General features: G+C 58.5%; 1 protein-coding gene across 1 annotated transcript; it reads right to left on the bottom strand.

Annotated features, from left to right (window-relative positions):
• On the bottom strand, positions 379–14,511 carry LOC110257938 (PI-PLC X domain-containing protein 1-like). Its single transcript, XM_021080947.1, has 5 exons — positions 12,976–14,511; positions 8,719–8,847; positions 7,788–7,943; positions 5,891–6,074; positions 379–2,787 (listed from the first exon to the last, which is right to left on the bottom strand). Exons 1-5 carry the CDS (start codon positions 13,225–13,227, stop codon positions 2,549–2,551), a joined length of 960 nt encoding a protein of 319 aa, XP_020936606.1. The 5' UTR covers positions 13,228–14,511; the 3' UTR covers positions 379–2,548.

Below are 15,616 nucleotides of genomic sequence, written 5' to 3'. Positions count from 1 at the left end.
TCCACAAACGGGAGTTCCCATTGTGGCTCGGCGGGTTACAAACCTGACTGGTATCCATGAGGATGCGGGTTTGGTCCCTGGCCTTGTTGAGTGAGTTAAGATCCGGCATTGCCTTGAGCCCTGCAGCAGGTCACCCACGCGGCTTGGATCCTGCATTGCTGTGACTGTGGTGCAGGCCGGCAGCTGAGCCACAGACAAGAAGTTCCCCGATGATTAAGGGTTTGGCCTTGCTGCTGCAGCAGCTTAGTTGCTGCTGTTGTGGATTCAGGCCCTGGCTGGTGGACTTCCACTTGCTGCAGCCATGTCCAAAAATAAAAGTAAACCCAATTTAAAAGAAAGCAAGCAAATATTTATTTTAAAAAATGCCACAAACACAACTGACTTTAAGGTCTTTTAATCATTCTCCAGAATTAAATGATCCACATTGACCCGTTCCGGACACAAGTGTGAGGTTCAGCGGGAGCCACTGGCCAGGGGCAGCCGTCAACACCCACCCTTGCCTCTGTTGCTCCCCTGCACCAGCTCCACACGCCAGCCGCAAGCTCAGCAAAGCTCAGGCCAGGGTAGCCCCTGGGGTGGCCTGTGAGTTTCTTTCTGGATTTCAGGTGCCTTCACTCAAAGCAGAAGCAGGTTTTCTTAAGGAAAAGGGCTGATGGGGTCCCAAAGAGTATGTCTTCCAATGTGGATTAAATGGTCATTTTCAAGACTATCCTAAGAACCTGATCCCTTTACAGGAAGAATGTTCCAGAACATGAGCCACACAAGGACACACACACACACACGCCCCGGCCTCCAGGTCTCTCTAAAGCCGGACATTCCATTAAAAGCCCAGTTGGGGTCTCTCCTTTGGCTGAGGCGCAGGCAAAAGAATATGCTTTCACAACCTCTGAGTTTGGGAAACTCCTGCTCATTGCGGGAAGAGAGCAGAGGCCTCGTGGACGATGGCCAGCCTCCCTCAGGACCGGAGTCAACACCAGGTCTCATTGTTCCACGGGGTTTTAACTTACGGAGGTGCCTGAGCCAACCCAGAGCAGCAGAAAGCTGCACAGCAGTATGTTCCCGTGCCCAGGAGCCAGGCCGCCGTGCAGGGCCACCGGGGAGCCTGTGTGGGGCGGGAGGACGATGCCCGAGGCCATGGACTGTGCACAGCAGGGGCAGGGTGGGCCACGCAGCACTGGACCCTCTGATTGGTTCTGGGGCTCTGGGCTGCCGAGACGGCCACTGGGCTTCTGGACCTGGCACTGGGTGTTGGGGGCGGGGGCGGTGAACCAGCCTGGTGTGTGAGCCCTGGACAGCAGGGTAGTGGGTGCCCATGGGCCAGAGGACCCCCAAGTTGGTGGATTTATCCTCAGGGTCAGCGAGCACCCTGGGGGCAGCCCCCCTGGGTCTACAAGGCCCCCAAACGAGAGCATCAAGAACACAGAAAATAAGAAAACACAAAGTGAACAGACAGTGAACAGAGTGAACGGAACGGCAGAACACGGGGCAAGTTGGGAAACAGAGAAACACCGCCTAGGGCTTTGGGAGAACAGGAAGAGCTACAGGTGTGGATCCAGCTGCAGCAAAGAGGCCAAATGCAGAGAAAAACACGTCACCTCAGGTTCGATACCTGAGGGTGCAGGGCAGCCGCACACCTGGGCTGGGGAGCTGGGGGAGGCGATGTGAGCACACACAAGAGACAGCCGTGAGGAGGACGAGGCTGCGAGGGCCGTGTGCCTGCACCTGCACAGGCACGGACGTCACATCGTTTCACCCGCGTCCGCACACCTGCACCACTGTGCTGAGACCTGTGTCCTTACACCTGAGTCATCCCGCTTACACCTGCATCATATCACGTACACGTCTGTCCTTACACCTGCCTCTTTCTGCCCGCACCCGTGTCCCTACACCTGTGTCCTCACATTTACGTCCTGTGTAAAGACAAGGTTACAGTGGGGGTCTGGGGATGGGGGGGCACGTGTGCAACATCGCTTACACGTATCTCTGTAACAACCCCCCAAACAGACCCTTCATTCCTGCAACAGCCAGGGAATACCAGCCGACCCCTAGGAATCCTGGGAAAAGGGAGCAGGTGCTGGTTCCCTTTTAGAATGAGAAACAGGTGGTCCCCCATGAGTTAATAAAATAGTTCTCTTGATAGGATTCCAACACGCTCAGTCCTGTCCTATGGACATGACATTACAGACCCTGAGCGGGGGGGACACCCTCTGCTGCCCCCACTCCCGCGCCCACCCCACCCCCGGGAGGGAACAGCCCTGAGCCTGTCCCATCGGCAACCACAGCAGAGCTGGGCCGAGCCCACACAGACCCACGATCCAGGTAATTCTCCTTGAGGAAGGCGCAAACCACCACCTTTAATCTCCCCCTACATGTGGATACCTCCCTAGACCCACCGGGGACCTCCCGGGCTGGGTGCGCTGAGGGGCACCGCCTCAGAGGGGAGGCCAGGGGCCCCACCGCTCTGCTCACCCAGGTGGCTGGCGGCCATCCCACAGGATGGAGGAGCAGCCTTGGTGGTGCCTGGAGGCCGGGTTTGCCAGGAGCACCCTCAGCCCCGAAACAGCTTCTCGTTGAGTCTTATGACGTCGCTGACGAACGTGTCTGCCCCGATGAAGTCGCCCGCGATGATGTTGGTGCAGCGGACGCCCGACCCTGGGCACTGGGCCCGCACCCACGCGTCTAGGTAGGGCAGGCTGGGCAGCGTCATCCTCTCCAGGGACCCAGCCAGGTGCCCCAGGACGTACTCCAGGTTCTCTGTCAGGTTGATGCCGGCCACAAACAGCCCACCTGGAACAGAGAGGGGAGGGGGCTGGTGCCCGCAGTGCCGCCCACTGGGCCAGCCCTCCCTGGGCTGCCCTGGGTCAGCTTCAGACTCTCCGATCTCAGACCGAGATGAGAGCTGACACAGGGGCTCAAAGGGATGTCGACTCATTGAATTTCTCCTGTTGCAGATGATGATGGACAGAACTGTCCCCAAACACGTCCATGTCCCGATTCCCACGTGGGGGATGGACTAACATCCCCAATTCCACATCCTGATTCCTGGAACCTGTGAGTAAGTGACCTTATGTGACAAAAAAGGGACTGTGCAGCTGGGATGACTTTAAGGATCTCGAGATGGTGGATGATGCTGGATTATCTGGGGGGCCCTACATGTCATCACAGGGTCCTGGTAAGACGCAGGCAGAGGGAGCCTGGAGACAGAACAGGGAGAAGGGGATGGCAGGATGGCAACTGGGGAGAAAACACGATGGGAGGCAGAGGCACTGAACGCAGTGCCCCTGGAAGCTGGAAGGGCAGGAGGCAGATTCCTCAGAGCCTCAGAAGGACCAGCCCCGCCCCCCAGGACCAGCCCCGCCCCCAGGACCAGCCCCGCCCCTCAGGACGAGCTCCGCCCCCCAGGACCAGCCGGCCCACAGGACCAGATCCCGCCATACTCCGCCCGGCTGTTCTCTCCAAAAGCCCACCCATGACTTCCCAGAACCAGGACAACACATCTGCCTGCGCTTGTAGGCCAAGAGGTCTGTAGTTGTGTCACAGCAGCAAAAGGAGACCCCCCCCCCACAGAGTGTATCAGCAGCTGATTTTCAAGGGGGTCCCCAGAATCTTCGAAATGCAGACTCAGGCCCAGCCCAGACCTGCCAAATCAAGAGTCTGGGAGGGTGGCCCGGGCCCAGTGGAGGGTAGGCGCCCCACGTGGTGTAAATGCACAGCCTTCCTTGGGGTGGGGGGAGTGTGAACTCTCCGGTCCTGTTTTTGGGGGTTTGTTTGCTTTTTGCTTTTTAGAGCTGCACCTGCGGCATATGGAAGTTCCCAGGCTAGGGGTCGAGTTAGAGCTGCAGCTGCCAACCGATGCCACAGCCACAGCAATGCTGGACCCTTAACCCACAGAGCAAGGCCAGGGATCAAACCCGCATCCTCATGGATACTAGTCAGGTTCGAAACTGCTGAGCCACCGTGGGAACTCCCTGGTCCTGTTTTTTGAAACTAGAGGTGAAATCCGTGTAACGTAAAATCAACCATTTTACAGCAGGGCCACGTAGCACATGCACGGCGCTGGGCAACCACCATCGCTTCTGGCTCCTGATCTTTGCTTTTAATCTTTTTATGGCCACACCTGCAGCATGTGGCAGTTCCCAGGCTAGACACTGAATCGGAGCTGCAGCTGCAGGTCTATACCCATCACTGCCACAGCAATGCGGGATCTGAGCCACATCTGTGACCCCCACCGCAGCTCCCAGCAACGCTAGATCCTTAACCTGCTGAGCAAAGCCAGAGATGGAATCTGCTCCGTCATGACACTATGCGGGTTCTTAATCCACTGAGCCACCATGGGAACTCCTGGTTCCCGATCATTCTCATCCCCTAAGGAAACCCATGAGCTGTCACCCCCAGCCCCTCCTCCAGCCCCTGGCACCACAAACCCACTTTCCGTCCCTGTGGATCTGCCCCTTCTGGACATTTCCTCTCGGTGGAATCACACACGGTGTGTCCTTCGGGGTCTGACTCCTTGAACCCTGTTTTCAAGGCCCATCTGCATCTCCTCATTCCCTTTCACGAACCATCTTCCACTGTGTGGATGGAGCACATGTGATAGTCCGTCTCTCCAGCCACAGGCATTCGGGTCGTTCCCACCCTGAACATTCCCCAAACCTCACCCCAGAGCCGGGACGGAGCTGATTCCAGGTCCAGCCAGGCTGGGGGCCAGGGCCTCCCTCCCCCAGACCCTGCCACCTGGCAGCCTCATCAACACTGCCCCGAACTGCGTCACCACAGCCAGGTTTCCTTCTACGAACATGGACAAGGAAACAGAAACCCTAAAGGTCCATATAGTGTCCAGGGTGAAACAGCTGCCTTGGGGGAAAGGGGGCCCGATGCTCAGGAGCAGGCGCCAAACTCCCTCAGATGTGTCTGCAGTGACCGATGCTTTTGTAAAAACCATCATCTATCGCGTTGGCTCAGAGAAAACCGCCAGTGACGCCCTCCCTGGGGTACCGAGTGTGACACAGGATAGAGCTTGATCAGCGGCTGTTGGCCAAGGACAGGAATCTGACGGCAGACCCTGGAGTCAAGGGTCCACGTTGACTGCAAACATTAAACCCCTAAGCCGTGGACCCGTCAGCAGGAGAAGTTCCCCTTCACCAAACCGATGGCTACACCAAGCAAAAACCCCAGAGATCCTCAAAGCTGATCGTCTTCAAGAAACCAACAAACCCCTGGGACAAAGCAGGAGACAAAGCTGGGAGGCAACATGGCAGCTGGGCACACGCCGAGCCCACGACCCCGGCTGATCCCCCGCAGCGGGAGGCCGGCACACAGCGCACGGCCCGGCGGACGCCCCGGAACTGAGCAAGTGAAATTTGACAGAGACACAAGGTGAGAGACACAGAGACAGACACAGAGAGATGGGGCGGAGGTGGAGCTGCCGGGCTCGGGGGCCACTGTCCCCCTCCTGACCCACCACTGGGCAGGGCCACGGGCCAGCTCCAGGTCAGCCGTGCAGATGGACGGGCTCACGCGTGTAAACCCTTAGCAGTGCCCAGTCGGTGGAAACCCTGACGTCTCCTGTCCCTGAGGCCCGTGTGCAGGGAAATAAGACAGCGTGACCGCGAAACCACGGTGCGCGGGGACACGCTCGGTCCTGCTGGCCTCACCCGCAGAGAGAGCCAGGGCCATGGGTCTGCCTGCAAGGCTCCCCATACACACCTGGGTCAAGGCCACATTTGTACATATACAGGCGCACGGGCATGGCCACGCACGGGTGTGTACATGCAGGCACAGATGTTCGTGTACGTACGTGCACACACGGGCAGACGCTGCTCTGCATTTCCTTCACTGGACCCCCAAAGCAAACCCCGGCCGGCAGCACACGTGTGACGGCAGCACGCACCTGGGCGCCCGCAGCTCTTCATGCGTTCCAGGTAGCAGACGAGGTCCTGGGGTTTCACCTTGTTCCCCCACCAGTAGGGGATCCCCGGCCACAGCTCCGCATGCCGGCTCACGGACGCCTCGTCCTCGTAGGACAGGATCACCTGCTGGCCCCGCGACCACAGCTGGCGCAGCGTCGGCATCTCCTGCAGCGGGGGATGGGGGGGTGCCCTGAGATGGGGTGGGCGGTTACTGGGGGGTCTGTGAGAGGAGACAGGGTGGTGGGTTATTGGGGTGTCTGCACGGGGAAAGGGTGGTGGGTTATTGGGGTGTCTGCATGGAGAGAGGGTAGTGAGTTATTTGGGTGTCTGCATGGAGAGAGGGTAGTGAGTTATTGGGGTATCTTGAGGGGAGACAGTGGGTGGGTTACTGGGGTGTCTGTGAGAGGAGACGGTGGTGGGTTATTGAGCTCTCTGCATGGAGGGGGGTGGTGGGTTATTAGGGCGTCTGTGAGGCTAGACAGTGGTCAGTTATTGGGGTGCCTGAGAGGAGACAGTGGTGGATTATTGGGGTGTCTGCATGGACAGGGCGGTGAGTTATCGGGGTGTCTGTGTGGAGAAAGGGTGGTGGGTTGTTGGGGTAGTCTGTGAGGCTAGACAGAAGTGGGTTATTGGGGTGTTTGTGTGGACAGGGTGGTGGGTTATTGGGGTGCCTTGCGGGGGTGGGGACTCCGTCCCAAAAGCATCCCGGCACCCTGATTCCCACAAGCTCACAGACACTCATCTTCAAAGCACCTGAGCTCACACTGACCCTTGATTAGTTACAAGTATGTAACAGATTCTGTGATGATTTTACACATCACAGGACAGTCACCTTGCCCTGTGACACACTTCCCAGCCTTCCTCCCCAGCACTGGGACGTCCTCGGTGGGGCTCAGAGTGGTTGGCATGTCCCCAGGACAGCGTCTCGGGCATGTCCTCTCGGGCCCTGAGTGCCCGGCCGTCCCAGGCTCACGGCCGTGCATGCTGTGGTCTCTGTTTTAACCCCAAATACTCAGCCCTGGATGCACCTGCTGCTGTCACAGAGTGGACTGGAGAAATGCCAAACATAAGGATGTGACATGAATTGATGTAAACACAACCAAAACGGATGTGGGCTTAAACTTTCGGGCTCCTGGGGGACGGAGGGAGGGTGCACATCAGCCACTAGCACCAAATGGAGAGAACTATGGACATAACCAAACCACAGCTTGTATTACAGGCTCAACTGTGTCCTCAAGATTCCCAGGCTGAAGCCCTGACCCCAGGACCTCCAGATGGGGCTGTGTTGGGAGACGGGTCTTTCAAGAGGAGAGGGCGGTGAATGAGGTCACAGGGGTGGGTCCTGATCCCCCAGAACAGGGGCCCTTAGAAGAAGAGGAGGTTAGGACACAGACACAGAGGGGCGGCCCTGTGAGAACACGGCCACTGACACGCCCAGGAGAGACGACTCAGGAGGGACCGGCCCTGCTCGCCCCTGAGGCTCAGACTCCAGCCTCCAGGACCGGGAGGGAATAAACTGAGCCTCCTGGATTGTGTACAGCAGCCAGGTACCCAGCACATACGCACGCAGGGTGTGAAAATGCTGGGAATTCTTCTAAACGGGTGCCAAGGGCAACCCAAGGTCATGGGAAGCAGCTGCTTCATGTGATGCCACGCGGGACGGGTGCAGGCACCAGGCGGTAGGTGCCGTGCCTCTGAGGGCAGTGGCTCCCTCCTCCCTGGGCATCGAGGGGACCCCGCCAGCGGCCTCACCTGGCCCCAGCATCCTCTCAGCACCAAGCCCGCAGATGGAGTCTGTGATGAGAAGCCAGCCCGCCCTCCCCGCCGTCCCGCTGCCGCTGCCGCGGAGAGTGTGGGGATGGCGTGACCCCTGCTCACCCCTCGGGGGCACAGCATGTCCCCAAAGATGTTCTTGATGCAGGCGACCAGGTACTCGTGCAGGTCCTCGGTCATCCCCTCGAAGTCCCTGCAGGCCAGGACCACCACCTCCCGGGGGTGGTTTTCCAGCCACCCGGAGATCTCCGTGAGCGTGTCCTGGGGGGAGGGGGGGCTGCGTCAGCGTGTCCTGGGGGGAGGGGCGCTACGTCGTCGCCGTCGTCGTCTTGAGAGCCGCTGGGCGGGAAGCGCACCCCTCCCCATCCGCCCGGTCCTAAACAAACGCAGAGCCAGAGCACAGCAGCAGCCCTCCAGGGCCGCAGCCTCGTCGCAGTGCCAGCCTGGCCTGCGTTGCCCTTGCTGTGGGGGAGACGTGGGCATGTGTGTGTGTGCTCGCATGCGTTTGTGCCTGTAGGTGCACACGTGCGCACATACATCAGTGCCTGTGTGTGCACAAATATGCATGCGTGTGCATACCCGCTCCAGAGGGCACGGCTTGTGCAGTTGCCTGAGGTCTGGAAGCTCCAGGGAGCTTGTGAGGCCAGCTGGTGACCTGCAGAACGAGGTCCCCAGGAAGGCGCCTCCAGACCTAAAGGATCCTGGGGGCCTGGGGACACAGGGGACCAAAACCAGTGCAAAGTAGGAGGTGATGTATCCAGCAGCCGAGACATTGGACTGGATACCCCTCAACTGGACACAGGAAGACGGATCAGGGACCCACTTATGCAGAACTCCAGGAGCCACCGCAGTGGCCAGGGGTACAGGGGTGAGTTCAGAGACGCACGCCGGTCAGGAATTCTAACTGATGACGGCCAGGGTCAGCCTCTCCTGCCTGCAGAGGACGGGGGTCTGTCCCATCGGAGCTCAGGCCTCCACCCCCTGCCTGGAGCGGACGTGTGTCCGCAGCTGCTGGCCCCCGGCTCCCCCGCCCTACCTCCACCAGCGCGGTGGTGTACAGCATGTGGACGAAGTGCAGGTTCCTCTGGGCGCCCTCCAACATGTGCGCGATCCGCAGGTCCAGGTACCGCACCCCCGCGTCCAGCTGCTCCGTGACGTCCAGCACCTGCGCACAAGGTTGGTCACCCCCGCTGGGGAAGGAGGGCAGCTCCCACCTGGCTCATCGCCCCCCTCAGGGGCAGGGAATGCCAGGGGGACGGCGCCCAGCTGAGGGCCGTGTTGTCCAGTGTCCGATCAGTAGCCGTGGTGCCTGCAGGGCTTGAGTCCTGCATCTGGAACCAGCTCTGCAGGGACTGTGGCCACGTGGGGCCAAAGACCTGCCTGGTGAGGTCCGTCTGGCAGTGGGTGCCCCTCAGCCCTGATGCTGGGTCCCTGGAGGTCCCTGCAGGGTCCAGCCTTGCCTTTTTCCAGGCAGTCCCTGGGTGGAACCCCCTCTGGGTGCAGCGGCCCCAGGCCAGGCTCCAGGACACCCCAGGGTGCACAGGGACAGGCACCTGCAGAGGGGACGGTTCTGCCCAACCACAGTGGTAGGAAAGACAAGACAGAATCCAGAGGGCAGATAGAGGGACAAAAAGACCCTCTGGGACGCACAAGGAACAGAGAGAGAAAAACGATATAAATTAGGAGAGGAAAACGGTGCCAGGCACTGTGCACAGACCAATGAAGGGAAAGAAAAATATAAGGAAACGGTGGCCTCTCTATCCAAAATCAAAGAAAACGCATGGTACTGTTAACCTAAAAAATAAAAGAAACAGTACCGCGTCCCCTCTACACAAAATGATGAAAAGGACAGGAATTACAGTGGAAATAATTCTCACGCTCTCTGTGGCCCTGCAGGGAGCTCAGGTTCCTCCTGCTGGACCCCTACTGGCAGGTAAGGACTGAGGCTTGGGGGCTATGAAGGGGCCCCCAGGCGCGTGGCCGGCCCTACACTCCAGCCCCAGCCTCCATGCAGAGCTGCCCAGAGGGGCCCTGGGACCGAGGGTCTGCCCTGTGTGAGCTGGAGATGGGCACGTGCCACCTGTCTCCACACAGACTGAATCCTGAGCTGCTGCAGCTGCCCACCCCCAACACCCCTGACAGGAGCTCAGGGTGGAGACCAGGAGTGCGGACTCTGTGCTCTGGGAAAACTGGAAGGACCGGTCCCCAGAGGGTTGGAGATTTTCAGGAAAAGCTTTTGGCATCTCCTCGTATCTAGAAAAGCACGAACATCCTTCGTGGTGACGTCTGCTCCTCGTGACCCGCAGTGACCTTCACGAGACCAGCAGTGACCCGCTGCACAATGTATGTTTGGTGGCAGGGACCCCCCACCCCTTCACTAAGACCACAGACACTGCCCTCCCCCTGCCTCTCAGGAGCAGTTTCTCAGAGCTCCTGGGATGCTGCCTCCTGGGCTCTAGTCCTGATTTTGCCCCCAGTCAAACTGAAATCTCAACTTTTTTTTTTTTTGTCTTTTGTCTTTTGTCTTTTAGGGCTGCACCTGCAACTTGTGGAAGCTCCCAGGCTAGAGGTCGAATAGGAGCTGTAGCTACCGGCCTACGCCACAGCCACAGCCACGTGGGATCTGAGCTGTGTCTGCGACCTACACCACAGCTCACGGCAACACCGGATTCTTAACCCACTGAGTGAGGCCAGGGATCAAACCTGCAACCTCATGAATCCTAGTCGGATTTGTTTCCGCTGCGCCACGACAGGAACTCCTGAACTCTCAACTTTTAGGTTGTGCATATTTTCATTGACACCTAGGTCAGTGTCCCTGCCGTGGGGACCCGGGGTCACCCAGGCTGCAGGGCACAGGCCTTCAATCCTGTGGCCTTTCCTTTGGTTGAGGCTCTGGGTGGAGGGACCACTGTATCCGCTAACATCTCCTTTGGGAATTTACAGTGTTTTTCAGACGATGAAACAGGCGCTCATCTTTTACTATTTGGAAAACAATATTAAAAGCAGCAGAGAGAGTTCCTGTCGCGGCTCAGTGGAAACGAATCCGACTAGGAACCACGAGGTTGTGGGTTCGATCCTTGGCCTCACTCCGTGGGTTAAGGATCTGGCGTTGCCGTGGGCTGTGCTGCAGGTCGCAGATGTGGCTCGGACCCCAGGTTGCTGTGGTTGTGGTGTAGGCCAGCAGCTGCAGCTCCGATTCGACCCCTAGCCTGGGAACCTCCATATGCCGCAGGAATGCCCCTGAAAAGCAAAATAATAAGTAAATTAATTTAAAAAAACAAAAGCAGCAGAGCCTTTTGGTAGCAGAGCCTGAAGAGGATGAAGAAATGTACCTGCGGCCTGTGGCCCAGCGCTGACCGGCGCTGAGACCTGGGGACAGGACATCACAGGCAATTGCTGGGAGGCAGGAGGGTGCATTGCCACCCACTTTCCCCAGGTGCCCCGACACAAAATTAAATGATGCCCCCGCCCCGGGTCATCCTGTGGATGTTCTGCATTTGCCCCGTTCTGATGACACAGCATGTTCAGGAGAGAAACCACTTCCAGTGTCAGAGGAACTTTCTGATTCCCAGACTCGTGCTCTGGGGCTGGAGCCTCCGCACAAGCTTTCTGCTTATGTCCTCTGCTGGATCCGCTGCAGGCTCCCAGCCTTCCCCGCAGTGCCACTGGCCCCCAACACCCCCTCCAGACCTCCTTGTCGCCAGCATGATGGGACCCCAGCTCGACGGGGGACTCCTGGGCTCCAGGGGACCTGCTCCCCACTCCCAGCGGGCTCCCACGCACCCTTGAGAGGCTGCAAGCACCTGACACATTTGGGAATGTGGTCTCCCAACATTCCAGCCCTCGCTCTCCACCCCTGCGGATCCAGAGGGATTCCAGATGCGTGTGTGACAGACACTCCCAGCCGGAAGCAATTACAAAGGACCGAGTCTCAGGAGTGATCCTGCTACCCTCCAGAGGGACACCACATGGGGGGAGGGGGGCTGGGGGTGGGCAGCGCCCCAGGCGGCTGTGCTCCTGCCTCCGCGCCCAGGTGGGCTCCCCACCCCCCACCCCGCGCCCTGCTGGCCAACACGTGCGCAGGGCAGCAGGGTCCCTTGGGCAGCCCTGCCCCTGATCGACCCCAGAAGGGGAAGTCCCCTTCCTCTCGACCCCCAAGAACCACCCCATCCCAGCTTCTCTCCAGACCCTAAAAGCCCCACCCAGGTGGGCAGAGGCTGTGGGTGAAGGATGAGGGGCAAAGTAGGAAGGAGAAACTTCATTCTCCCACTGAAAATAGGGCACGGCCAGCGTTCCCCCCCCCCCGAGAAAATGCACACGTGCTGGTGATTTCTTAACTTTTTCAAATGTCCGTGAACCTTTAAAAACAGGCCTGTGGCCAGTCCCACAACTCTGAACGTGTCTCTTCCAGGCCAGGGTGCATCTCTGTGTGAACCTGAGGTGTGCCACCTGTCTCTACGGGGACTGAATCCTGAGCCGCTGCCACTGCCGCCCCCCACCCCTGACAGGAGCTCAGGGTGGGGACCAGGAGTGAGGACTCTGTGCTCTAGGAAAACCAGAAGAACCGGTCTTCAGGTGGTTAGACATTTTCAGGAGAAGATTTTTGGAGCCCAAGCATCTCTTTGGATCTAGGAAAGCCCTAAAATCATTCACGATGACGTCTGCTCCTCATGACCAGCAGTGACCCTCACGAGACCAGCAGGGACCTTCTGCACAATGTGAGCTTGGTGGCAGGGACTCCCCCTTCACCAAGATCAGACACTCTGCCCTCCCCCTGCCTCTTCGGAGCGGTTCATCGGAGTTCCTGGGATGCTGCCTCCCGGGCTGCAGTCCAGACTTTCCCCCAGGAAAACCGAACTCTCGACTCTCAGGTCGTGCACGTTTTAAAAGTCAACATCTGACCCGTGATGCAGAGGCAAAGGCCCCGCTCCTGGCTCCTGGGAGGAGAGGCCTGGCTCCAAACACAAACCCACCTCCTGAGGACGAGGGGCATCGCTGATCTGGGAACCGGGCGGCAGGGTGGTCCCTGCTCAGCTGCACAAAGCGCGAGACCCTTGTCTCTGCAGCCTCTCCGAGGCCACCCATGAAGCCACCTGTGATGCGTCCCCTCTGGCTCCACACTGGTTCCAGGGTGAAAGCACACTCCTTCTCTCCTACCTGCCCAGGAGGCTTTGCGGGTGCAGGGGGTTCGTTTTCCATCCTATGTCCCCACCAGGGACAAGGATGTCAGTCCCTGTGGGTGACGCTGGCAGGAACTCGCGTCCAAGCTGGCCAGATGCCCACAGAGCCTCACCTGGGTGATGGACCACCGGAGCACCACGGGGAGGGTGACGCAGGGCAGGATCTTGGCCAGAAGCTGCAGCAGCCGCGACTCGTTGTGGGAAATGGGCGATTTCTTGTTCAAGCAGTAGGTCATCGTGTCATGGCTCCCTGGGCGACACCCGAGGGACATCTCATTACTCCTTCCTCCTGCTCTGGGCCCCGCGCCACACACAGGAAACACACGCGCAGCCCTGGGGGCACTCCGTGGCCCCCGAACTCTCATCCACCAGGACGTGGGAATGGGACCATGTCTAGAAATGGGGTCTTTGCAGGTGTGAGGAAGGGAAGGGTCTGAGAGGAGGTCCTCCGGGATGAGGGGGCCCCTCCCTCCAAGGACAGGGTCCTCCTAAGAGACAGAGAGGAGACCCAGACACAGAGCAGAAGCCACGGGAAGATGGAGGCAAAGACGGGAACAGGAAACACACTCCCAGGAACACACGTTGGTTGCAGAACAATGAGAATACACAGGTAAGCAAAAAATAAAATATGTCCTCCTATTGACATACACATATTTCTATGTATATTTTTATATATCGCATATATGTTATACATCTGGGTCCATTTATATGTGGAGACCATTCATTTATATATATATGTGTGTGTGTGTACATATATATATATATTTTAAACAAACAACAGAATCAAACTATGCCATTTGAATCTGCTTCTTCACTTGACAGGATCCAGGAGCCGTCACATCAGGTCCTTCACTTCCGCACATCTGCAAAGACCCTGCTTCCAAATAAGGTCCTGTTCACAGGGTCAGAGGGGCGTGAATGTGGCAGCACACACAGCGCGTGGTCACTCCCACGGTCAGGTGTGTGGTGTCCCCCGCCCCCCGCCCCCCAGCCCAGCCTTAGGAGCATCGGGGCCGCGCCTGAGACCCCGGGGCCTCTGTCCTCTGCGAATGATCAGACCGCTGCAGTGACTGGATTCAGGTCACGGCCGGTGGGACACTGGGCCCGCGGATGGGGAAACAAACAGATTGGGTTCCGCCCCCAAACGCTGCTGGCCGACAGCAGACACCCCCTAACGCGGGCGCTCCAACACGCCTTTGGATACAGCGGCACTATTCACAGCAGCAAAGCAGACGGAAACCACTCAAATGTCCAGGAACTCATGGGTGGAAACACAGCATGGGGTCCATGCACAAGGTGGACTGTGACTCAGCCATGAAAATGAGTGAGGCTCGGACACAGGCTGCCAGGTGGCAGCCTGGCACCCACGATGCTCCGGGAACAAAGCCAGACCCAGAAGGACATATTTTGTGTAACCATTTAGAAAAATGCCCAGGAGTTCCCATCGTGGCACAGCGGAAACGAATCCGACTAGGAACGATGAGGTCGTAGGTTCGATCCCTGGCCTCGCCCAGTGAGTTAAAGATCCGGCGTTGCCATGAGCTGTGGTGTAGGTCGCAGATGTGGCTCGGATCTGGCATTGCTGTGGCTGTGGCATAGGCCGGCAGCTGTAGCTCTAATTCGACCCCTAGCCTGGGAACCTCCATATGCCGCAGGGGCGGCCCTAAAAAGACAAAAGACAAAAAAAAAAAGAAAAGAAAAGAAAAGAAAAATGTCCAGAAGAGGCAAGCTGACCGAGACAGAAGCAGTTAGGTTTTGTCAGGGCTTGAGGAGCGTGAATGGGAGATTACGTAACAGTACCAGGGGTTACAGGGCGTTCTGGACCTACACAGGAGGGGTGGTGGCACAGAGCTGTGAACATGCTCAAAGCCCCCAAACTCTTCAGTTTGCGTGGGTGAGGAGTTCCCGGTGTGGCTCAGTAGGTTAAGAACCCGACTAGTATCCATAAGGAGGGGGGTTCAATTCCTGGCCTCGCTCAGTGGGTTAAGGATCCGGCAGTGCTGTCAGCTGTGGTGTAGGTCACAGAGGCAGCTTGGATCTGGTGTTGCCATGGCTGTGGTGTAGGCTGGCAGTTGCGGCTCTGATTTGACACCTAGCCCGGGAATTTCCATATACCGTGGGTGTGGCCATACAAAGAAAATAAATAAATAAGTAAATAAATAAATATTATAAACGGGTGAACTGCATCGTATGCAAGCTGCGTCTCAATAAAACTGTAAAAAAAAAAAAACCTATCCAGGAGTGTGTAACTTACTCCTCCATCAAATTATGCCTCTCCAAGGACGGAGGGCAGAGACAGGGCCTGCAGGCCTGAGCCTGGCCCCCTGGGGTGCAGGCCAGGGGCTGGGAGACAGGGCCCCCCAGGAGGGAGGGGCCAGAGCCCTGTTCAGAGTCCCCAAGGCTCCCCCGCCTCAGCCTTCTCTCCCTGCTGTGCAGCTTTCATCCCGGCTGCGCTTAGCCTGGCTGTGCCTGCAGCTGGGGTCCCGCGGCCCCACATCCCCAAAGAGTCTGGTGGTCTTGCCGGGGCCTCAGCCAGGAGACCCACAAAGGGCTGCTCCTGGGGACGGAGGCCTGAGCACTGGAAGCATCCTTCCTGTGGCGTTCCCACTGGGAAGCACATGGCAGGGGCCGAGGGCACGGGGCTGTGGCTGGATGACCCTGTGCTGGGTGGGCAGGCGGTTCCCTGTCGGCCCCACACCCTGAAGGGACGGGTGGGCAGTGGGGCCCTCTCGTCCCACAGAGGGGGAACAGGCA

This window comes from Sus scrofa, chromosome Y (assembly GCF_000003025.6).
Source record: "Sus scrofa isolate TJ Tabasco breed Duroc chromosome Y, Sscrofa11.1, whole genome shotgun sequence".
Taxonomy (NCBI): Eukaryota; Metazoa; Chordata; class Mammalia; order Artiodactyla; family Suidae; genus Sus; species Sus scrofa.
Note: the sequence above shows the minus strand (reverse complement) of the source record. Positions and strands in the feature narration are given on the sequence as shown.

What these genes read in the sequence shown, in the direction of transcription:
- LOC110257938 (XM_021080947.1), bottom strand. Translation starts at nt 13,227, where the DNA reads ATGAGAGTTCGGGGGCCACGGAGTGCCCCCAGGGCTGCGCGTGTGTTT. An exon ending in TCCGGTGGTCCATCACCCAG is followed by an intron (nt 8,848 to 12,975) that starts GTGAGGCTCTGT and finishes CCTTGTGCGCAG; the next exon opens with GTGCTGGACGTCACGGAGCA. An exon ending in GAAGAGCTGCGGGCGCCCAG is followed by an intron (nt 2,788 to 5,890) that starts GTGCGTGCTGCC and finishes TCTCTGTTCCAG; the next exon opens with GTGGGCTGTTTGTGGCCGGC.